Here is a 20,204-nt window from a genome sequence, read left to right on the forward strand (position 1 = left end):
CAAGCTGTCCTTCACTATTAGGTTTATATAAGCAGAACAGAGGTATGAGAATGTATGTTAATGAGTCAGACATCAGTAGCATTCTGGGAGTGACATGGTAAAGCTAAATACAGATTCTTGTTCTCAAAATATTTAGCAGAAACTGAAGTAGTTGGAATATTTTATGTGGCCAAGAGTTTTGTTCTTTTTATAAATTTAAATTGGGAGAATGATAGCAGTTTTTCCATTGAAGCACCCAGCAAGACAGTGTTTTTCAGAGGCAGATTTGTCACACTTAAATTAAAACAAAACACATCTATTCTTTAAATGTTAAGCTTCTTTCAAACAAAAAGACAAGACTGTTACAACAGTGGTTTAATGCAAGCCTATTTATTTTCTTTGAATATTTTCAAATCCACAGCAAAACTGGCCAGAATTCATGCACATGATTCTGAGCAGTTAATGTTAACTTAAAGATTTAGTTGTTGTAGGATCCTTCTGTGGTCACTGAGGAGATGCTGATATCTTTCCAGAGGTCAGTTCAGATCCTAGGGTTGAATCATGCTCTGAAGCTGCTAAATACATGCAGAATTATTTTGCTATACTATAGGTTAGCAGGTTAGTTTTTCACTTGTTTCTTTTTCTACACATGATCTTTTCTGTCTTTTTCTTTTTTCCTATCCATCGTCTTTCATACTTCTCAGCTTCTTCTCAGGGTAATGTGTATTTCCCAAATTAGGCCAAATTTAGCTCAATTTATCTGTTTGTTCCATCTTCAGTGTTTGTTTTTCTTGATTCACTCTTTCCTAAGTCTAACATGGAAGCTGTAAGTGTTTACAACTGTTATTTAATAAAGCAGGGAGTCCTTGAAATCATGATAGTTGTAATGAATCTCAGAATTGTATCAACACCACTGGCCTTGGTTTACCTGGTAAAGAATTTGTTTTATATGCATACATACTAATTCATTATCTTCCTGTTTTTCTCACAGTGATGGTTTTAGAAAAGTATCAGTCCTGCGAAATATAAGCTTAACTGGAAAGTGATTTTAGAACTATGGCATCACTGATTTGATTAGTATGGTTTTTGATGAACAACGCCTGAGTAATGAAATATTGAATCGGTTCCATTATTTTGAACTTGCAGAGTAGCATAGATGTTTAATTCTGTTTATTGATACTTAAAATATGTTTGAAGGTACTAATCGTATGTTCATATAGAAGGGTCTGCTCAAGAAATATCTTCAGGAAAAAAGCTTTTACCAGTTACACGTCAAGATTTGCTTCCTCCCATTCCTGTGGCACCACTGCCAATTGATCCAGGATCAGATGAATGGATTTATGTAGATGAACCACTTCCCAAGGTACATGCATTCATGATTAAAACTCTCAGATATCAAAGTACATATTTTTCTTAGTATTTTATGCATATTCTACCTAAACCTTTTGTCTCATTACATGTTGTTTTCTTCAGTATTTTTCAATGAAAGATGCACTGATACCATATTACAAATATCTAAAAATATAAATAACAGTTGCTACTAAAATATATAAATTAAAGACACACACTTTAATATTTTGATCATTGTTTTTTTCTAAATTCTTCACAATGATGATGAACAATAGCACATGGATTCCAAAATAATAATACTTTTTAATATTATGAAATGCTGGCATAGACTTACTAGGTCAGTTTCCTGTCTCTGACAAGGGCCAGTTGTGGATCTTGTATAAAGAATGTAAGAATGGGGAGAGTGTGCATTGATCTTTCTCCTAGGATACTTTTTTCTAACATGTTTTCCCTGAGGACATCTTCCTAGTTTCCAATGATCTGAAAATTAGGGGTTTCCTGAGATGGCTTTATATCTGCATCTTTGTGTTTAGTAGCTCTTAATAGACTTTTCTTCTGTGATTATGTCTAGTTCCTCTTTTTGAAGCAATTTACTTTTTGGACTCCATGATATAGCCTGTATTATTATGCTCATTCCAAAAAAATATTTCTGCCTCTTTGCTTTAAACCTGTTGTTTGTGTGGGTGATTTGATGACCCTCGTTCTTTATTGTGAGATACAATGAATAATAATTCTATAATCATCCTCTGAAGGTATTTAAGATGTGACAGGTGTCTGTTACATCTTCATTTTGCTCAGTGTTACTTTGCTTCTCCCATGCAGTCATAATCTTGTTTAACTCTCCTCCTGTGGAGCAGTTCATATATTCAGTCATGATTCTTGCCCTTCTGTCTGTCTGCTCTAGTTCTACTGTAAATTTTTTGAGATCAGGAGCTGGGACTGCGTAGAGTATTTGAGAAGTAGATTTGAAAGGTGCATAATGATACTTTGTATTTTGTTCTGTAATTCTTTTCCTAATATTTACCAGTTTTGCCTTCATGACTGCCATTAGCTTGCATATGCTGGGTTTCCTATGGCCATGGGCCTTATTTTGTTCTTCATGACAGTCAGTCAGTCAAATGTCACTTTTGCAATACTATACGATCAGATTAGATTTTTACCAGCTTGAACAGTTGTGTACCACCAAATTTTGATACTTAAGTACTCACTTAGTACTTATCTTCACTAAACTAATCTTCACTTAGTTAATGAGTATATCCAAACCCACAGATATTGGAGGAATTGCTGGAATTTCCCATTCATTTTGAGTACTGCCACTTTTTTCCAAAGAAAAGCACAGGATAAACTACATGTTGGTACAGCGTCTATGATCAGTTGTAAATAGTTGTAAAGCAAAAGAAATATACATTAAAAAAAATCAGTAATATGATGTAATGAAATAATCTTTCTTATATTTGCTAATGCTACAGCTAAATGGGTTACCAAGAAATATATCAATTAATTTTGATGTTTTCAAAAATTCACAGGAAATACCTGATTTTTTAGTACCTTACTGGGAAATGGTAGAACATGCATATATGAATACCATCAAAACTATACTTAGATGTCTAAGGGATGAACAGCACTCTGTGATTTATTACATAGCAGACATTAGGTGAGTAGAAACAGTGGCTTATTACATCAATATTAGTATTTTATATTTTTTATGTGGCATTCTAAATGCCTTTAACACCAAAATTATTTTTGCCATAATTTACAGAAAAAAATTCCAAGATTATTTGAAGCATCCAGACCTTAAGCAGGAGTTTGTATCTCAGTGGCAATCAGATTATAATTCAATTGCTGATGACCTGCGAGAAGATGAGGAAACAAAAGCAGAACTACACCAAAGAGTTACTGTAAGTATATGGCGAATGTTATTATATACCCTAAAGTCTTATTCACTGTATACAAGCTCGATGTAACATGAATGATATTATTTACATCTTTTTCCTTTTTACCACTCCTCTTAAACTAATTCACTTCCTCTTGCATATAAAGTGTTCTTCACAGTTATTTCTCTGGGGTTTGGCCATATCTTTCTTATGTTTTGCTTCTTTTTTTAGGTTATACTGTGGTATTCTGGCACATTGTAAAATAAATATTTCTCTGCATTCTTTTTTTTTATGTTTTATGGTTTTCAGAGATCTTACTCACAATTTGGGCATTTCTATCACATTCTAACAAATCTTGGCAGTCAGTTAGTTTTTCCATAAATGATATATGGTAATATATGTTTTCTAAAACTGATTCATACAAAGTACAGAGAATTTCTTTGAAATGTTTTGATTCAGGTAGAGCTTTGCTAGGTCATACATGTCCTGAGAGTTCTTTTTCACAAAAATCCATAGGACTAAAGGTCCTAACAAGTTTAACACAGGCAGGAAGTAGAGCTGTCTTTGAATTTATTAGATTCGTATTTCAGAACAGACTTTTAGTTGAAAACAGATTTTTAGTTGAAATCATATCAGGAAATGCTCCAAGAAAAGGAAAAAAAAAATGCTAGCGACATTGTTAGTTGAAGGGAACATTGGTGGAATCATGGATGAATTCACTGAGATGGAAAAAGCAACGGACCTCCTTTTGTATAGCATTATTTCAATAGAATGAAGTAGAGGACTTAAAAATCATCATCACGCAGGAGCAGGTGTTCTGGCAGGACCTGTGGCCCATGGGGGACCCATGCTGGAGCAGTACGATCCTGGAGTACTGCACACAGACAAAGGGACCAATGCTGGAGCAGTTCTTGAAGAACTGCAGCCCATGGGAAAGACCCATGTTGGAGAAGTTCATGAAGGACTGTATCCATGAGAGGGACCCCCCGCACTGGAGCAGGGGAGGAGTATGAGGAGGAAGGAGTGGCAGAGACAGTGCATAATGAACTCACCACAACCCCCCCATTCCCCTCCTCCATGCACCACTTGGGGACAGGAGGCAGAAGAGTCAGGAATGAAGTGGGGCCTGGGAAGAAGAAGGGGTGGGGGAAATGTGTTTTTAGTTTTGTTCTATTTCTCACTGTTCTGCTCTGTGACTAATTGGCAATTAACTAAATTAATTCCCTGAAGTCAAATCTGTTTTGCACATGACCGTAATGGGGAAGTGATCTCTCCCTCATCATCTTGAACCACGAACTTTTCGATCATATTTTCTCCCCCTGTCCTGTGAGGAGGGGGAGTGATAGAGCAGCTTGATGGACACCTGTCAGCCAGGCAAGGTTGACACACCACTGCAAAACAGATAAGTTGTATGCGTATATCTTTTTTATTCATAGCGTATCCTTACGTGTATATCCTACAATGTGGACAGCCATGAATATCTGATAGCCTTCACCTTGGCTACCTTCACTGATGTGTTATTTAGCCCAAGGACTACTCATTTGTCAGCTTCCCTGTGCCTTTTGTCTAACAGAGGACAAATGGATTTGTCTGAAGTCTTTGGACAAGGGAGAGAAATAAGATCTGACATATTAGGCTGAGACCAAGACCTGGTGAATACGGAATCGCTTACCACCTGAAGTCTAAACTCATTGCAGGGCTAGTAGTCTGGAGTATGTTTTCTCTTGACCCCAAAACAGGTCAGGTGGTGTAGAACTGCTTGGAGCCCAAGAGATAGTTCATCTTAGCCTACCTTAGCACTGCATTTAACAACACTCTTCTCTTCCCATCACCTCTTATTATTTAGAGGTCTGTCTCACTATTTCCATGCAGAGATGGCAATGGAGAGCAGAGGGTTTGCATGCATGTTGTATGCTTAGTATGTCTTCAGTGCTGTCAGTGAGCCACATAGTGCTGTTATTAGATATAGGTGAAGAGCACTTAGTTATAAAGAACAGTAAAGAAAAATGTCATGGAGCTGTCCAAATTGGAAGAATACTTGAGTGTTGACACAATTTTCTCAGAATTTTTCATATTGCACATCCCCTTATTCTTCTTGTAAGTGTATTAGCAAACCATTCAACTGGAAAGCTATTGGTGCAGTTGGGAGCTTAGCTATTCATATTTTTACATCTTTGTCTAGCCTAGATAGGTCTTCTCTGCCTGAGGAAAGCAAGGCAACCTACACATTCATCTCACACCTTTGTATTCTTTTCTCTGGCACATTTGTAAAGCTAATTTCTTTCAGCTGTCTGTAAGCATATGACTTCTTGACCAGGCTTTGACATCTATAACAATAAAGAAAAAGCCCCAAATGAGAAGATGCCCTATGCACAGGCAAAGCCCCACAATTTTTAATAATAAATATAAAAAGGGTATTTAAGTTTTCATTCATAGTTATTTCTCATATTTGATTTTGTGTTTTAGGACTTAAGAGATCTTCTCTGGGATATCTGTGATAACAGAAGGGAAGAAGCAGAGCAGGAACGCACTGATATCATGAATGATGGCTGGCTACTAGATCATAGGGGGATTGCTATGAACCATTTCTTTTCACTTATGCAGGTATGGATCCACTATGGAGTTTGCAATGAAAGGGGACAATGAGTTAGATTTGGAGGACAGTAAGCCTCAGAGGAATTTCATACAGTTGGCTCCAAATAATTGAGCGATTGAGAATTAGATAAGCAAATTTTCATGCCTCTTCTTCATTTATCTAGAAAGTTAAGAGACAAAAAGCAGATGACATTCCATACATTTAACTGGCAGGCAGAAAAGGTTAAGAAAAATACCATTGTTATTGTCCAACCCCCAAACTTTCAATCTGCAGTGTATAGGTCTACTTTTTGCAATTTTATCAGTACAGTGAATCATCTGAGTTTTGTAACAGAAATGTTAGAGCTGTTTATCTTTCTGTGATCATATCAACATCTGCTCTTAATTTACAAATTACAGAATTCACTGCTGTTGTAGACCAACATGCTGTTAATGTTGTCCTGTATTTCCCATATCAAAAAATTATTTCAGTTGTAACTTCACCAATGTGGCTTGAAATTTTATGTACAGACTGAAAAAAAAATTGCAAGGAATGTTTGTGAGAATGTGATGTCATTGGTAGCTTTTAATAAAATCCATTCAAATATAACACACCTTTCACACAACTAACTTTAAAGTTTTCAAGAGACCATCTTCAGTTAGTTGGCTCTCCCCTCCCCCACATTAAGCCTTTCCTCTCATTTGGTCTGATTATTAATTACTTTAGTAAAGTAAGATTTCCCTGTGACTCCTGTTCTAGGAGTGGGTATGCATAAATTTGGTTTATGGCTGGACTAGACTGGGATAGACTAGACTAGACAGGCTTTTATGTAAACTGAGTGACCATTCTGTGAAAGTTTTGGCAACTTTAAAGAAGACAATGAAACCAGTGCTTTAAACATGTGCAGTGTGATGCTAATTTGGCCGAAAAATTGGGCCTAAGCAGCTTAGGGTGGGCTTCCTCCCCTTTAATCCTCTGTGTTATTTTTATACGTTTAATAAACAAGGGAGCCACTCTTTTATTTCATATGAGTGTTGTGGTAATTTATGTAAGGTTTGTGAAGTAGTCAGTTGCTATAGTAAGGAAATTATTAACTCTGTTTTCAAAAAGTCTAAATAATGCCCTAAGTAAAGACTTAAGGCCACTGACTAAAGAGAGAGGTTGAAATATGAAATAACTGCTGACTAACTGAACCACATTCATCTGGTAATTAGGATATTTATAGGACTGAGTATTTAAAAAATATATCTTGAATTATATGCATGAGACCCAAATTAAAGTAATACTGCTGAGCTTAAATCTTTTATTTTTCTCCTTTATATTCATGTATAACTTTGCAATCCTAATTCTCTTCTAGCAGAATTTCATGGATATGTATGATGCAGTCCAGTGGAGATTCACTATGAATCTAATTTGATATGTCATGTGTGGATATGCAAAATAGCTATTTAAAATTACAAATGCATGTATTAACCATGTATAAGCATTTTTTTCCTAAAGAAAAATGCAAAGTAAACCATTTTTACTTTCTTTACTTAGTATATACTCCCCCAAATAAATGAATTATTAATGCTAGAACTACAGAACTATAAATATAATTACTATATCTTTATATTATGGCTTTGTTTGAGAAGCAGCCAAAAATAGGCTTCTTTGGTCTTGAGCTCTCCGTCTGTGGGTTTTTCTGTGGGAAGTTACATGTATTCCCCAGGTGGTTCTGTTACTGTATAAACACATAGATTTGTATAAATGCCTTTTATCAGATTTCTTTTCACCTTTCTGGGTACACACTGTTATACTAGAATGTATTTTCTCCTTAACTTATGGATAAGTGCTGGTTTACACCACAAAGGTTTTATCCTTTGTTTTGCGAATGTGGTTTTGTGCATTTTCCCATGAATATTTTGTACTGTTTTGTCAGTTAGAAACTAAGACCATACTGTATCAATAAATCAAAACATGACAGGTGTTAAATGTTTTTTGAATCTTACTTGATTTCTTCCAAGATGATTCACACAAAAAGATCTTCAAGACACTTAGGTGTGTAAAGACTGTTGATTTCTTTGTTCCAGAAAAAAAGTATGGCTTTTAATATTTTCTCCATCACTTAACCATTTTTATTTTATGCTATTAAGGATTTTTTTTCTTTTGAACAAAAAGGTCCCTATAATTTGTTGGTACTAGTATACTTGCTACTATAGAAATACATATATATAAAAATATATTGTAATTAAATTTAATGCATCAAACATTATTTATTGTAAATAATTTTTCCTTTTCTAACAACAAAGATTTTTATTAATCCTTAGAAATACCAGTGTGAAGACACTATAGGTGCAAATAGAAGTATGCATTGAATACACTATAAATTTTCAAACAAATATGGTTATGTTTCTTGCTCTCCCTCAGACACTTAGGTTTTAGAATTGCTTATGCTATCATGTATTTAAAAATGTATCAGAAATTTGTTCTGTCTTGTTTTGAATTGCAATCTTTCTATCCTTTCTTCTTGAGGTTGAAGTGGATCGTTTCCAAGATACAAAGAGACTTCTTCATGACTATTATAGGGCAATGGAAGGAAAAATCCCAACAGATGACATTCAAGATTTTACTAGAATCCCATTGTTAGATATTTTTGATGTAGAACAGAAAGAAGAGCAAAACAAATCAAGAAGGTAGAAATGCATTACTGAATTATACAAATATCAACAAATACAATGCACTGGTACCTTTATGGTGGGTGCATGTGGAAATGGATGTGTGTATATTTCAAAGGATGGGGAAATAAGAATTTTTAACTAGGCATTATAGTCAAATTATGAATCTTGAATCATGTTATAGGTTTAATTCTTCCCTGATTCTTTACTGATTTACCTATATAATTTTCATTAATGCATCTCTGAATTATAAAACATTTTAAAATCTGCATTTGAAAGAGATCTGCTGTAGAAATGTTTCCTACTTCCCCCCGGAATTGCTGACAGTTTCCAGCACAATCCTCACATAACTAACGTAAATATTATTATGGAACATTAACAGGTTTAAAATTTGCACCAACAAACATAATTAAATCAGTTATCTAATGACAAATATAAATCAAGGTTGCCTACAAAGATGCACAAAACTGAATGCCATATTAAAAGGTAAGGGATACCACCAAATAATTCAAATATCAAAAATGCTGTCAATATTGACACTTGCTTTTTTAAAATACTTACAGTTCATTTAGAAACTATCTGAGTAATGAGTCTGTGCTTCTAGCCCTTGTGGAATATATCAGCAGATCACACAGTCATTTGATATAGTTTTAACCATCTATTATTATTCCTTAACTTTGGTAGTTAAACTAGACAGTTTTCTTGTCTTACACCACTTTTGGTCATAAGGAAAGTTCATCCCTTTTCTATTGCTATGGCAAATTTTGAAAATAGTATTCTCATTCTCTTAGCATATTCTCCAAAGTAGTTACAAATTAACACTTTTTATAAAGGGGAGTGTGAATTATGCCTTATATTTTATTTTTAAGGATTCCTCTAGTTTCTTGGAAACTGCCTTCACCAGAAATAAATATTACCAAGTCAAAAAGCAAGGGAACTCTACAGAAGAGTGCTAAGGATGAGAATTCTGAGAATGGAGTGGCCACTCTGGGGAAAGATGAAAATCTTATTACTGATACATGGCAAACAGCAGTAACAGCAGTATCAAATATGGTAAGGAATGTTTTATTTACTTCAACATTTCTGGATCAGACAGTCAAAGTTTCCCATTCAGTAGGCAGCCTAAACACACAGTCTACACATTGTATATCTCAATTTGATGCCTCTTGCTCCACCACTGATATTTCCATTGAATAGGTTTGTGTTTCTATGAGGAAAATGTCAGAATCTCTGTATTATCAGCACCTCTGTATTTATAACTGATCCTTTCATTCCATTACTGAGAGAAATAATTTGAATGTTGACTCTATATATCTACTTCTTCCGTGATAAACTCTTCCCTTATCCCTCAATAGAAGCGCGAGAACGGGGACAAGTTTTATCCTGTGATGCAACGTTTGCTCAAATCTTGCACAACTTAAAAAGCTATGATTACATTCTTTTTTATATATAGCTAAAAGCAAATTAGGCGGGCTTTTCAAATGATTGGTTTCTCGGTTCACTTCTTCTTCTCTGTTAATTTTAAAATAAGTTAATTTCTGCACCCTTACAGTATAACTGTAGCCTTGCTTTCCATACTGTTGATTCTTATATTTCTCACTTTTTCCTAGAGTACAGGTAATGGATTACAAGAATTAAAACCATTCTCTCTCTGTCTTCCATTTTTGCTGTAGAATTTTATTTTTGATAAATAATCAAAATGTAATAAATTTTATTAGTTAAAATGTCTCCTATGTTTTATTTAAGTCTCAGCACGTACTTTCAGCAAGTATAGGCTATTTAAAACAGTAGTTGTACTGTGTTGATACTATGTACTTTACTATGTGTGACTATGGTGTCAAGGTAACAGCTGAAATACAGTCTAAAGAAATGGAGGAGGAAAAAGAACATCAGCAGCTAGAACTGAAAGAAGATCTGAAATCTTCACGGACACTGTCAGGCAAAGCTGCTGGGAAAGATGCCAAAGATACCAAAAAGCTTTCTCCGAAATCAGCTACTAAAAAGAAAGGTATTTGAAATGTAGAATTTGTTTTAGCAGTGCTTGAAATTAGTGAAATGTAAATATGTCAGTAATACAGAAAAGAGTAATCCAAGACATTTAAGTTGGATTTAATTTCTCTTTTGAGATGTCAAGTGTGACATATCAATGTGAAAAGCTGGTAGTGCAGAGGCTTTTGAATGGCAATTGCACTTACTTAATCATATGTGTTGTCTTTATTATTATGTAGTAATAAATGTTCTAAATAGAACCTAGAAAGTAAGTATTAATTTTTCTCCATGTGCTGTTTTGGAATTGAACAGTTAGAACTAGTTTATCAGATTAAATAAAATTCCATTAAATTCTGCCTACTTGCCAGCCATAATGCAAAATATTTCAAATATTAAAATAAAAGTACTGGAATAGAATGGATAAATTATCCAATACCCCAAGATATTTTGGAATTAATTTATCAGCCATATAGTAGCATGCATCTATCAAGGTCCATCATTTTTATATATAACTGTAATGTGGTGTAAATAAAGAACATAAAATCTAATGGCATATGTAGTCCTAAGAAAGAGCAGATTGCCACTGAGGTAGCTCTTGTTCATAGGCCTGGCAAGAATCTGCCCAACCAGGTGAGAATACAAATTTTTTTTGCAAAAGAGAAACAGACCTAAAAACCTCTATCTTTTTAGCCTAGCAATTCAGGCAGTCTGTTGGAAGGAATTCTGCCATGCAATGCTGTTTATACATTTTTTCATAAATACTTCCTTGAGCAGGTAGTGGTTTAAGTAACTTCCACTTCTTTCTGCAAAATGTCATAGCTCCAGCAGGAAGCAAGGCTAGTAGCCTAAACGTTGTATCTTTTGTAAAGACATTCCACGTAGCAAGAGAGGGGCTTAAGCCCTGTGGGTGTGAGGGTAGCCTGAAATTCAGGTACTCCATTTCCAAGTGAGAAAGCTGTAACTGCAGAGTTACTATGCATAAAGCAGCTGACTTTTTTTCTTTGACATGAAGGACATTTTATTTGCACTGTACTCAGTGCTCTCTCTCTGGTTGATTCTGCTCATAGTACAGTGAACAAGTATAGCCCTGCAAATACTTAGCCACATGGATACCTAATTTGTGAGCCCCAGGGAGCCTTAGGTGTGTGCTTAGCATCTCAGTCCAGCCAAGAGAGTAGCAAGTTTTCAGATTTCTAGAAAAGCTTTGTGATAAAAAATCAGCAGCTGTCACCTGTTGTATGCTAAGTTTGTGGTTTGCTTCTTGGAACTAAATTTTTGTTCAGACCTGGTACTAGATGACTTACCTGAAGTCACAAAACTATAAAGTGACAGAACTGCAGCCAGAACTCAGCTGTGTATTCCTCATGGTAGAAGATGAAGTGTCAACTAATGTGTCTGTAACTGAAGTATCAACCTTGATTTCATGCCGAATGCAGTGTTGCTGTAGTGCTCCTGTAACAGAATAATTCCCTAGGATACAGCTGTAGGCTGGTAACTGAGTGATACTACTTATCACATGTACTTTTAACACTTCTAGATTTGATCATTTGCTTTAAGTTGACCTTAGGTATCATGCAGATGTCATTATTTTTTTCTGTAACATCTCCATCTGCTCTTCTTCTTGGACAAAGCAGTTACAAATATTTTAATATTTTTGAGTTATAGTCAAAGTGTTGGGACTGCAGAATTTCATGCAATCTTTAAAAACATAATCAAATATCAATGTCTGTTCATTGATATGTAAGTTAAAACAAGCTGCAAAAGCAGCTAACAGAATGGCTTAGAAAAGCATGAAATAACATACCTCTTTTTTTTTTTTCTTCTGACATATTATGATTTTTTTTAAAATAGCTTCATTGTTCTTTTCACTGCTTTGATGGTAACATGATATTTACTAACATAGCATTTTTACTACAGTTTGCTAAACTTGAATTTGCTGTAGAAGGAATAACTATTATTCAAAAGAGGTTTATTTATGTACTGGTTGTGATAAATTGGTAGAGATTAGGGTAAAAGAGATCATTTTGGTCATCTAGGATCACGACAGAGGCACACCTACCAACGGCATCCTGGCCTGTATCAGAAATAGTGTGGCCAGCAGGAGCAGGGAGGTGATTGTTCCCCTGTACTCAGCACTGGTGAGGCTGCACCTCGAGTCCTGTGTTCAGTTTTGGGCCCCTCACTTCAGGAAAGACATGGAGGTGCTGGAGCGTGTCCAGAGAAGGGCAACCAAGCTGGTGAGGGGCCTGGAGCACAAGTCTTGTGAGGAGCGGCTGAGGGAGCTGGGGCTGTTTAGTCTGGAGAAGAGGAGGCTGAGGGGAGACCTTATCGCTCCCTACAACTGTCTGAAAGGGGGTTGTAGTGAGGTGGGTGCTGGTCTCTTCTGTCAGATGGCTGGAGGTAGGACAAGAGGAAATGGCCTCAAGTTGTGGCAGGGGAGGTTTAGAGTGGCTATTAGGAAAAATTTCCTTACTGAAAGAGTTGTCAGACATTGGAATAGGCTGCCCAGGGAAGTGGTGGAGTCACCATCCCTGGAGGTGTTCAAAAAATGCGTAGATGTGGCACTTCAGGACATGGTTTAGTGGCCATGGTGGTGTTGGGTTGACAGTTGGACTCGATGATCTTAAAGGTCTTTTCCAACCTATACGATTTTATGATTCATGATCTTCATTTAGAAATACATTTTAGGGTGCTATTTAATCAATTTTAAGACAGTTGTATATGCTGAAGTAATTTTATGCAGTGTTAATCTTAGCATGTCTTGCAGATGTAAATCACATTTGAAGAAATCTAAATATGCTATGTGGACATAAGACACCTGAGTAACCCCGCTTTGTATTCTCATAAATGGTCACATCAAGTAAGGTGGAAAGTGCCATTTTTCATTTTAAAATATTTGCTGTCTTGTGAGTGCCTGTGTAGAGATACACAAACTTACCAGCAATGTCCAAAGACGGTGAGAGGTCTATTTTCTTGCAGGACCACCTTCCACTGCATCTGTGGTTGAAGTCAGTCCAGCTCCTATAACCCCAGAGGAATTAAAGAAACGAAAACTGACACTTAAGATAAAGCAAGAATATTTCAGTGCTTTGAAACATGAAGGTATGTTACTATTTTGTTACTTATGTTGGAGGCTGATTGTTATTCCTAATTTAGGTAGTGTAGTAGTCAAACTAGCCAGAAACTCAAGGGAAAATGGATGGATGGATAAGTAAGAAAAAGGAGGGTAGAGAAAGGAGTGTCTGGAGAAATCAGGAATTTTTTTAGGGTGGTAGTCATCAGTGATTTTGTGGTGAATATATTTAAACTAGAAATGTGTTTTTCATTCTTGTTTTTGTTCTCTTCTATTTAATTTCATTTAATTTCATTTTCCATGACTAAGCAAGTACTCATTATGACAGAGTAAGTTTCATATAGGTGGTTAGCCACTCATCAGTATTCGATTAAATTGAATTCAGTATTTGAAATGTTTTGATCTGGGAAAGAATTTGTTGGCAATGATGTATTTCATTGATGCTCTTCTCTCTGATTCCCTCTTCCTTCAGCTGCATGGGATTCAAGCAGCAAGGCACAATTTTGTTTATTCTTACAAACTCCTTTCCAGACAAACCCTTCCAAAAGCTACATATTGTTCAGTCATTCTGTCTCTTTTTCTGTCTTATCAAATAACTTCCAAGCCAACTGGACAATTTCAGCCAAAAGTAGATGTCTGAAAAACAGAAGTCCCAAGTCAAAAATACATTGAAATTTTTTTTGAAGATGGGTTTAGACTAGATGGAAAAGACCTCTTTCTCTCTAAAGGGAAGACAGAACCTAGCCATTAGATACTCTGTTTGGCAACAGTTGGCAAGCCCATCATCATGTATGTTACCTTCTCAGCAGGCTAACTTTTGCATGGTATTTACTATGTAAAGTAGAGGGCAAACATCAGTTAATGAACAAACCGCAAATTCATAAGGCTTCCTTAGGTCCACACCAGACCAAATGCTTGTGCACCTACCACTTTCAGCATGGTTTAATCAAAAAAGCAGCATAGGAATAAATATTCTAAGATTTTGGGATAATGAGGAGAGGAATGGTAGTAACTTTGAACATCCTAATATATGAAGATTAATTTTAGTCATTCATTGACATGTTTTGTTTTCTTGAGGTTGCTTCATTTTCATCTTATACTTAACAAAAAAGCCAAGATAAGAATCTAAGGAAGACTAAACATGTTGAGCTATATTTCACAATTGCACAGGCACGTAGCTGGTACATTTGAGGATCATAGTTTCACTTGCAGCTATGGTAACTGGATGCTTGTGCTTTTGGTTATACAGATATATAGAGACTAGCAAAGTCACTAGTTGTGGACAGTTGCTAAGTTTTTAAAGTTGATTTCATATTCCATTTCTCTGTTGCATCAATGTGCCTTGCCTTTTACTCTGGTACTGTTAAGAGAGCAGCTTTATCAGCGGCCTGTGCAGTACCTGCTTCTGAAAAGGCAGGGAGACAAAAAATGTCATACACTTATCTTTGTAACATACTGATAGCAGCTACTCAAAGAAAATGCAGAGAAGTCACAAATAAGGCAGCCTTAAACTGTATTAAAGAAAGGTGATTAGACAGGCACAAAGCATCCTCTGAGGTACTTTCAGTTACTTAGAACCTTTATTCTTATGTCTTTGCCATCAAATAAAGTAACCCTTTATGAGACCCAAATCCATTCTGTGTTTAAAATTTTGAATGTCAACTCTTTCTTGCTCAAAAGAGAAAGTGTGCAGAGTTGTATTCTGCTGTGACTGAGAAATAACCTGAAAAGGACATGCCTTATATTTTTCAGGGTCCATCTTTCTACATTGGTTGCCCAAAGAAAGTTTCAGCCCCAAACCTAAGTAGCAGGTAGAATAAGAATTATAATGTAAATAATTTTAGTCTTTAACTTCGAATTCACTGTACCAATTACAATAAAATATTAATTATTTTAAAGATTCTGCAGTATAGAAGGTTAAATATGAAGAAAAATCAGGTAGAATACTGAATTTGCCTTCAGGATTGAAAATAATCTCTAGCTACTGGTCCTCTTTGCTTACTCTTCTTTTTAAATGCTTTGAATGTCTTTCAGTGCTTGTTCTGTGTGTTTCTCAACACATTACCTCAGCTGTCTTTTCATCCACGTGGCGTCCTTTTTGGTTTGCACATTGCTGACTTGTTCCCATTTCTTGTCCTTTTAGCTCCTTTTTTTAAGTATTAGCCTTTCAGTGAGAGACTGTTTTTTTTTTCTCAGTTCTTCCCATTCTGAAAACTAAAAATAATGACATTGTGATTTTTTTTTAAAAGTTTCATGTAAATACTCTATGCATAATTTTGGTAAAGGTTCATTATTTTCTTAGTGCTCACTAACCAAACTTTTCCAATGCAGCCTGAGTTTTATGGTATAAAATACTCATATATAGGAAGCCTGGAGCAAAACCAGTGAGGTTAATTTTAAAGGGCTGGAGGTTAGAAACAGAAAAGCAAACTTTTGTTGTGATTAACATACGTAATGATTTAGATGTGTTTTCTTTAAAGTTTATCCATAACAGGGTACTCAAACTTGCATCATTAAGCTTCTAGGTCTGTGCTTTATAGTGTTAATTTAGTTCAATGACACTGTCTACTTAAACATCCTCTGCACCTCTATATTAGTTTTATTAAGATATTTGTTACTGTGTGAATTCTGATGCTTATAGAAGACACACTTTTGTAAAATACATGGTGCAATAGGGGCGATTCTGAAAAATAATTTGTTCAAGAATATCAGAAATTAAATAAATATCTTACTGCCTAAAAAAAGGTTAACATGTTAAACTCTAGGTGCTTAAGACTGAGAATTTTCCTCAAATTTTATAAATATTAATTATGATGACATTACTGTTTAAACAGAGGTAGCCACAAAATCTCGACTAGAACTTATAAAAGAAAAAGCTTTAGCATTTGTTGAAGACCTAACAATGAAAGCAGAAGAGGCTTATAAAGATATGGAAAAGTGGCTTGGATCCAGGTTCTTGGCAGAAATGTCCAGGTAATGTATATTCAGTTGTAAACAGGAACCTTTTCAAACTAGACTATGCTAGTAGAGATAGTTGTTTATATAGAAGCAAATAATTTGAAAAACATATGTAGAAAATAATAATTTCATTTCATGAACTGGAATTTAATTTTATGTTAAATACCTGAATGGCAATATCCCATTTTTTGGATGATTAGAAGGTATTGCTGGCAGCAGTAGGGGTAATTATCAGTTCTGCTGTTTTTCTAGACTACGGATTTAGTAGATTTACGATCATCAGCAGTCAACCAGTTATTCCATTTAGCAGAAGCTTCTATATAATTTCCGTGGCTCCTGTCACTTTGGATTGTGTGATTATTTTCTTCCCTGTGCTTTACATATGCTGGAAAATTCAACCTAGTGTTATTACCACCATGTATAACATTTCTCAAAATTATTTCAAGGTCCATTAAAAAAAAAAGTTCTTCACAGTTTTTCTGTCCTAGTAAATAAAATGTGTTTGGGACCACTCTATGACACTTAGGTCATCTGACATAGAATGGCCTATGTTCATATCATTAAAGGATTTTACTCTCCAGAAGAAAGGGGTCACTTTGCCTTTTGGAAAATGTTTCTGGCCCGTACTAACTTTTGAAGTATACCTGGGACAGTGCTAGTTGATCCATGTCAGGGCAAGGCCAAGACAAGAGATGAATGTAGGATGTGAAAGCTCTAACAGTCAATACCTCAAAGAGGCTGAGCCTCTGACTTCCAGCCAGTTTTATTTGCTCTCCTGACAACAAGCACTACCAAAGACACAACAGTTACAGAACATCATGTTCTTTGACCTCATACCTCAGGCCAAACCTATGTCTAGTTGAACATTATAGAAAGCTGACATCTTTCCCTGTATAAATTGTACTCATTACACTTGAAACAGGTGTTCATATGCCCCTCCACAATGCCACTCTAGAAAGTGCTTTGTACATCTAGGATTAGGGGCAGAGCAGAAGATGAAGGTATTGGAATAGGGTAAAGGATGATTACAGATAGAACGTGTATGCTCCACCCCTATAAAATGTATGGAGTAAAGAGTCATACTTCCATATTTTTCCATCTGGTTTCTTCTGTGGCTTAGATCTGCCATTATATATATTTCTTGCCACTTTCACAAGATTTCTTGCTGCCAGAGGAGGGGTACGCTTCCTAATGATTTTGCTGAGTACAGAATTCACACACAGGATTTATAATTATTACTTCAGTAAAGCTCTCAAAGTGTAAACACATTAAAATTTGAACCTAAGTTATTAACATTGTGTATTAAAAGTATTCATTGTTTTCTGCGTTTACACTTTCATAGTGTTGAAAAGCTGATTGAGGTTGCACGACATCATATTGAGAGTTCTAGCAAAATCCAATATGAAATTACTTTAGAAGAAGCAGATTTCTTCATCAGCAGTGATGTAAAAGTGATTCCTGACCCTGTTCTATCACCACATGTTCCACACATAGAGACCTCTGGAAGTGGTACTCTAAATATTTCACAACTTACTACACTTCATAAGCAGTTTCTACAGGTGGCACCTAAAGGTAAGAAAAATTTTTCCTTTTCACTCCTGAGGGACTGTTAGTTATCTACTTAAAATTTAAACTGCTGGGAGCTACTAAACATTACTTACCTATATTGTTAAAGATTGCACTACAGTTGAAGATCCTGCTACATATAAAAGTAAAGTCATAGTGCAGAATATTGAAAATGTGAAATACCAGACCACTTGAAAGCTTTTAATGTCTTTGCTATGGGCTTTATATCCTCAAGACCACATAATTAATATTCCTCTAACAGGTGTCTCTGTAATATGTTTTTAAGAGTGGTATGTGTCATGCTTACTTTGCTTAAAGATGCAAATCTTTAACTTGTTTACAAATTCATAGCTCAGTGAACAGTGAAGCTATATTATTTTAAAACACATTTTAAAAGAAATCAGTATTTTCTTGAAACTATTACATAGGGTCTATTATAACTATTAACCATTATATTCTTCAAGTCAATGTGTGCCAGTTGTTTTGGGTGATTTGCAAGTGTTAACTCAGATATGTATTTTTTTTTCCTTTGTATGTGCATTTATTGTGTGCCTACCCTCTGATTATGGGAACCTTAGGCTTAGGATGCTTGGAAAGATTCTCTTGCAAAACTAGTTCCCACTGCTGTATAAATGTTACAAAATAATTTAGGTAAGGCAGTTTTAAACTGAGGTGGAAAGTAGTTAAACACATATTTGAAGAGAGTTTCATTACTACCAGTGTTCTATATTATAATTATAATTTTAGCATGATTGCCACTAAGATCATGAAATACAATGTGTAAACATGTACTTATGATCTTGGATCCAACTCTTCTATGTAATAAGGCCACAAAGGCACAAGGAAGTTGAATTTAATTCTTTATTCAGAAATGCTTTTCATGCATATTTATGGAGGATTTCCAATTACCTTTGAAGCATGAACCCATTGTAGGCAGAAAGATGTTTACAATTTTCGTTTAGAGAGATGCATATCATCTTATCTATAGTGTAGGAACGTGGGTGTGTATAAGCATTCCAAACTCTTCTATAGAGATTAATTTAGCAGATAGTATTGCATATATAATGCCATGTGAAACTAAAAATCTCTACATTTGTAGTCATTAGATAGTGCCACAGAGGTGAAACGCAGATACCAGTTTGACTGGTCATTCCACTTAAAAGGGATTGGTTTTTTTGCTTTTAAATAATTTATTCATTAAGATATTTAAAACTTAAAAAAATTGTCTAATAGAAACTCTCATATTCTTGACATGTTTAAGACAGAACAACTATTTTCCTCATGCATGTGTAATAATTAGCAAGAAGACAAATGAAATGTTTCTTTCTACAATATTGTCCTTCTGATAATATTATATTCACTAAACTGACCCAAGATTAATTGCACAGCTATCCAAAAAGGTAAATATCTTGACTTAATAGTCACCAGACAGTAGAAGAACGCTGTTGCATGTTATCTGGGACAATGGTGAGGAATTATTGTTTAAAATAAGGTCCCAAAGAACATGCAACAGCATTCTTGTACTGTCTGGTGACTATTAAGTCAAGATATTTATCTTCTTGGATAGCTGAATTAGGATGGGAAGCACAAGCTGTGCAAGTCATCTTTAAAATACTTTCATTCTGTTACACACTTTAAGACCACATAAATCATATCCCAGATTTCCTAAGGCAACCACTCCCTTTCATTATAGAGACTCCACAGGACCAGTTAAATCCTTCCTCTCCTAAAACATCAGGAAGATTTTTCACATCCTCTTGTTCAATAGAATGCTCAACAGAAAAACATGCCTCCTTAGTCGTTAGTGTATTGCTGAACAAAAGAGGGAAAAACACTAAAGCACCCGACACACTGGCAGTGAAAACTGTTTGACAGCAGCTCTAGAGGAGATACAAGAATGTAACAAACTAACCCCTGTCTTGGATAACCTGTAAACAGAACTAAATTTGCTGCCAAATATCTTAGTCTTCTAATTCTTACCTAAGCAGTCCTCTGAGCATTCATAATGGAAATCCACACAAATGAGCACATGAGGCATAGACTATAGGGCAAGTCTAAATTGAATAAATCTACCAATCTTCTGTACTATCTAAATAGCAAAATTCCTAAAGTTGTTCTGAAAATGGAATATTAGGCTTATTTTCTATAGCATTATGGAGATTACACGAAGAAGAATTTTACCC

General features: G+C 35.3%; 1 protein-coding gene across 1 annotated transcript in view; it reads left to right on the top strand.

Moving 5' to 3' along the window:
* Positions 1-20,204, top strand: part of SPEF2 (sperm flagellar 2) — an 87,954-nt gene that overhangs the window by 37,452 nt on the left and 30,298 nt on the right. Inside the window, 11 exon segments of the mRNA XM_010565640.1 lie at positions 1,203-1,342; positions 2,856-2,983; positions 3,089-3,227; positions 5,670-5,807; positions 8,293-8,453; positions 9,305-9,488; positions 10,278-10,443; positions 11,315-11,327; positions 13,438-13,526; positions 16,332-16,470; positions 17,798-18,027. Coding sequence (XP_010563942.1) covers positions 1,203-1,342; positions 2,856-2,983; positions 3,089-3,227; positions 5,670-5,807; positions 8,293-8,453; positions 9,305-9,488; positions 10,278-10,443; positions 11,315-11,327; positions 13,438-13,526; positions 16,332-16,470; positions 17,798-18,027 — 1,527 coding nt within the window.

This window comes from Haliaeetus leucocephalus, unplaced genomic scaffold (assembly GCF_000737465.1).
Source record: "Haliaeetus leucocephalus isolate CR32 unplaced genomic scaffold, Haliaeetus_leucocephalus-4.0 Scaffold194, whole genome shotgun sequence".
Lineage (NCBI taxonomy): Eukaryota > Metazoa > Chordata > Aves > Accipitriformes > Accipitridae > Haliaeetus > Haliaeetus leucocephalus.